At 64.0% G+C, this 4,802-nt stretch overlaps 1 protein-coding gene across 1 annotated transcript in view; it reads right to left on the bottom strand.

Moving 5' to 3' along the window:
- Window positions 1-585: 585 nt before the first annotated feature.
- Window positions 586-4,802, bottom strand: part of PTPN23 (protein tyrosine phosphatase, non-receptor type 23) — a gene marked incomplete at its 5' end in the record, with an annotated part of 23,884 nt that continues 19,667 nt past the window's right edge. The window contains 6 exon segments of the mRNA XM_015407718.1: window positions 586-1,219; window positions 1,221-1,249; window positions 1,796-1,909; window positions 2,038-2,176; window positions 3,662-3,766; window positions 4,334-4,518. Coding sequence (XP_015263204.1) covers window positions 742-1,219; window positions 1,221-1,249; window positions 1,796-1,909; window positions 2,038-2,176; window positions 3,662-3,766; window positions 4,334-4,518 — 1,050 coding nt within the window.

Genomic DNA, 4,802 nt, shown 5'->3' on the forward strand with positions numbered 1-4,802 from the left:
CCCCCCGAGGACAGTCCACTGCTCACCCTTCCTAAGTGGAAGCTCCCGCTGCCCTTGCCTGCCCCAAGTGGCAGAGACAGGGCAGCCAGCACGGCCCCCGGGGGGACACCAGGATCACTCCAGCCCGTGGATGGACATGCAGCCAGCAGTAGAAAGGAACAGGAGCAGCAGACGGGGGCTGGCTTGGGCAGAGTCGAACCTTTCTTGTCGCTGCCGGGTTTGCTCGGCAGATCCCGGGAAGCGGCGGGCCCCGCCCCCTTCCTCCCAAAGTGCACGAGAGAGACCCGGCCTGGAGCTTTTCCCTGGGCCCTCTCCTGCGACCCTGAGGGACCAGGCAAGGGAGGAGGAGGAGGAGGCTCTCCAAAACGGCCATCTAAACTGCAGGCTCAGTGGCTCTTCTTGCGCACACACAACCCTTCCCCCCTCCCTGCTCACTCTGCAACTGATCCGAAGGGAAGGGGGGCAGCGAGGCGGCACAGTTCTGCTGTCCCCCCCGCCTCTGAGGCCAAACCCACCTGCCCCTCCCCCTCCTTAATGGCTCCCCCCTCCCCCAGAGAGAAAGCATACCATGAACCGCGTGTGTGTGTGTGGGGAAACAGCCAGCCGGAGGGAGAATCAGTGTGACAGTGGGGGTGGGGTGGGGGGCAGCCAGCTCCAGCCACTGCAGAGGCTTCCCGGCCGTGGCCCCCAGTGAAGAGAGTCTCCCGGGCGGTGGCAGCGGCTCCCCTCCCCGCCCCCGCCTCATGTCTTGTTGAGGGTCCAGAGCGGGTCGAGCAAGCTGAGGGGGTCGTCATCGTCGCCACCGCTGGGCCGGGTCCCCCGCAGGCCCTCCCCGTTCTGGGGCTGGAGGAAGCTCTGCTTGCTCATCCGGTGCCGGCCCTTGAGGGCGTTGTCCAGGGTGAAGGCCTCGGGGGTCAGGGAGGCCAGGAGCTCCAGCGAGGAGGAGGAGGAGGGAGGGGCCACGGGGACTGCCGGGGCCTCCGGGAGGGGCAGTGGCTTCATGCTCTCCCGCTCCTCTTCCCCCCCGTCCTCCACGCGGTGGCTGTTCTCCACGGTGGGCTGGGGCCCGGGGGCGGGCGGTGAGAGTGGCGGGGCTTGTTCCAGGCTGCCGGAGCGCCCGTCGTCGTCGTCGGCAGGGTGAGGCGGTGGCGGCGCCGCAGGCGGGGGCTGGAGCACGGCGGCATTATTCTCCACGGCGGGGGCCGACGGGGGCTCCGGCGAGGTCCTGCGGGTCTTGGTGGACGTACAGCTGGAAGGACAAGGGGAAAGGATGGCCCCGGGAGACGATACACGAGAGCTCCCTCCTCAGAGTCTACGCATTCGCTCTCGCTGTGGCCTCCCTTTCTTGCTGGTGCCCGACCTTCGCAGAGCAATGTGAGAGGCGGGAGCTGCTCTCGAACAGAGAGATCGTCACCCCCTGCGCCGTGGCTCGGAGGTGGACCGTGAGCCCCCCTCTACAGTGCCATTTCCTGCTGCCCGGACCCCTGCCCCACCCCTTGCTCTTGCCAGCACAGAGAGGGTTCCTGACTCGAGGCCGCCAGTGCAGAGGCTGTATGGGTCCTCACCGTCCCCCTGGGGTGGATCCCGGGTCGGGCAAGCCTGAAGCCCCCTGCCCTACGACCACAGCACAACAACTGCTCACGACCTGCGCCTGCAGGGCCGGGGGGTAGGGGGAGAGGAGCCGGCTCGCTCCCCGGCCCCCCTGCCTCGAGGGGTCTCTTCCCCAATGGCAGATGTGGCCCCGAAGCCCCCTCCCCTCCCCCTAGAGACCGCTGGAGGCCCAGCCCCCCTTTACCTTCTGCGAGGGGCTGCTGGCGGGCTTGCTGCTGGACGGGGCGGTGACCCCATGTCTCTGCAGGACCTGCTTGGCATGCTTAAGGACCGATTCGTAGCAAAACTTGAGGTGGAGCTGGAAAAGAAGGAGCCAGGAGAGGGCCTCAGTGCCGGACTGTGTGACACCCACTGCCGAACAGCTGCGCTGCAGCTGCCAAGGCGCTCGGGGGGGGAGGGGGGCGAGCTGGAGCAGCCCCGGGGTACCTTCTCCTGCAGCATGTGCTTCCTCTGCCGGCGGATCCTCTTCACCAGCTGAGCCAAGTCCGGGATGCTGTTGCCCGCCTCCACTTCCTGCATGGCGGCGTAGAGGAGGCAGAAGGCCCCCGTGCGGCCCACCCCGGAGCTGTTGGGGAGGAGGCGCGAGCAAAGTCAGGGGCTGCCGCCGGGCGCTCTGGCCCCTGCAGGCGGCCTCCCCTCCCCACCATCACAGGCCAGCCATCCTCCTACAAAACCCCGCGGCTGTCGGCTCGAGGGATGAGAAGGACCAGAAGGCAGCAGCTGTGCCCGTCTGCAGGAGGACAGTGAGACTGGGGTCCGGGAGCACCTGGGAGACCAAGCACGGTTTTTCGAGGGGAGGGGGGGTATGAGCTTCCGAGCGTCCGTGCTCCCTCTGTCAGAGAGCTCGTGCCCTGAAACTCTTGCTGGTCCCAAAGGTGCCGCTGGACTTGAGTCTTGCTCTTCTACCGCAGACTGACATAGCCGCCCTCTGGAACTCGCTCTGTGCAAGGGCACCACCGCGTTCGGCTGCAGAGAGAGCGGGGATCCGTCTGACGCAGGGGGGCTCGGGCTCTCAAAAACTCATGCCCCGAAAATCTGGCTGGTCTCGGAGGTGCTTCTGGACGCCCATCAGGGATTTTTAAGAGTCCAAATTGGAATGCGGCTGCTGGGAGCTCGCGGTGTTTCCCCTGCCTCTCATCTAAGCAGAGCAGTTCTCATGCCCAGCAGTCCTGAGACCCTCCTAAGTAGGGATGTACATTCGGTTCATCCGAACCGAATGCACCCCCGAAAATAGCCCATTCGGCCCCCTTTCGGGACAGCCTGCCACCAAAAACCATTGCCCGAAAAGCGCCCGCTGGCCACGGAAGGGGGGGACTCTGCAGGCCTTCCGTGGCTTGCCCACTTCTGCGGGAGAGCTGGGGAAGGCACGGGGAGGCATTTAAATGCCTCCCCGCCTCGTCCCAGGCCTTTCCTGGATCCCATAGGGTATAACTGAGATGAATGTGATTCGGCTGGCCGAATGCTAACCCTATCGGCTTGCATTGCCAAAAGTGGCATTCGGGGGTTATTCGGCCACCCAAATCAGATTCGGCCAAATCCGAATTGGGCTGAATTTTGTTTTGTTTTTTGCACACCCCTGCTTCTAAGCCTCAGTACCCCTCTCTTGTAGGCTGCTGCACACATTTGTGCAGGGGAAGACCAGGGGAGCTGAGGATCATGGCTGCATTCTTCTTTCTCAAAGGAGCTCAGCCTCCCCCCCACCTCTTCTCTCCACAACAATCCAGAGGTTTAGGCCAAAAGCACAGAAAATGGCCCCAGATCACCTGTAGTCAAAATCTGAGCTTGGATCCCTCAGTCCTCCAATCCAATTGCTGCACTGCACTGGCTGATGCAGGCAGACTTAGAGACTCCAGGTTTCCAAGGCACTATACTTCTGCCTACCAGCTGCTGGGAACAACCCCCAGTGATGGGCCATCCTGGTCCAGCTTGGGCACTTCTGAGGGGCACCTGACTGGCAAGTTCGGTTTTGACCACCTTTGCCCCAGGGAAGGCCTGACTCTGTCCCCAGATTCTGCTCAGGGCAGACATGCGAGGACCCTGCTGCGATTACCTGCAGTGGACGACGATGGGGGTGTGAAGAGGCCGCTGGTGAAGGTAATGGCTGTGCACCTCCTGGATGAAGCGGAGGAGGTCCCCTTTGCTGTCCGGGAGCCCCCTGCGGTGAGAAAGAGAGAAAGAAAGATGGGTGGGAGAGGCTCCGGCTTTCCAAAATCTGTTACAGGGGCACCACCTGGCTGTGGCTCACGTGAGTAGGGACGTTGTGGGCACAGCAGATAAACCAGGAGGGCTTGATGCAACCATGTGATTGCAGATGCTAGGACTGGCTGAAGACCGACCCCTCGGCTGAGCCGTGTTCAGGGCTGCCTGCCGGCTCGTGCCCCACCCCCTCCCCTCGGCCAAGGCATATCCCTCTGGCAAGCAGCAGAGGAAACCTTTCGCTTGGGGAGCGGCCGTGGCTCCGGGTCAGTGCATCTGCTTGGCATGCAGAAGGTCCCCAGTTCAATCCCGGGCAGCGTCTCAAGCTCAAAGGACCAGGCGGGAGGTGATGGGGAAAGACTTTTCTCTGCCTGAGGCCCTGGAGAGCCCCCCGCCTCACCCCTCGACCGATCCGTATCCCTCCCGTGTCCTGCAGCTGGAGGCAGCCGCTCCCAGGGGAGCCTCTTTACACTTCAAACCCCCACCCCCACCGCTTGGGGCCAGAGAGGAAGCGAAGGCGACGTACAGCTCCGGCCAGGAGGAGAACTGCAGATGGATGACGGTGCGCTTCAGGCTCTGGTCCCGGAACTGCAGGGTGATCATCCTCTCCACGTGGGTCGGGGTGGCCTTCAGGCTGGTCAGGACCAGGGTGAGGGGGCCGTGTACCATGGGATGACCCCGCTCCGTGGGGAAGTAGCGGACCACCTTTTGCTGCAGAACAGAACCAGGTGAGAGCAGCCAGGAAAGGCCAGCCGCATGGGGGGCAGTGCCGAGCCCTAGAAACACTCAGCCCACTCCCCTCCGGCAGCCAAGAGGCCAAAACAGGCGACGTCGCTGCGGGCTGCAAACCCTTCGGGCAGAGGGGCAGGCACTGGGACAAAGGCTCGGCCGAGGTTGAACAGCACCTCCTGGTGGTGGCGAGAAGCCAAAGCAACACTGGCACATCTGGCCAGGAGAGGATCAGTCCCCCCCCCCCCCGGCCACCCCCCCGGGGC

This window comes from Gekko japonicus, unplaced genomic scaffold (assembly GCF_001447785.1).
Source record: "Gekko japonicus isolate JY-2015 unplaced genomic scaffold, Gekko_japonicus_V1.1 scaffold1850, whole genome shotgun sequence".
NCBI lineage: Eukaryota > Metazoa > Chordata > Lepidosauria > Squamata > Gekkonidae > Gekko > Gekko japonicus.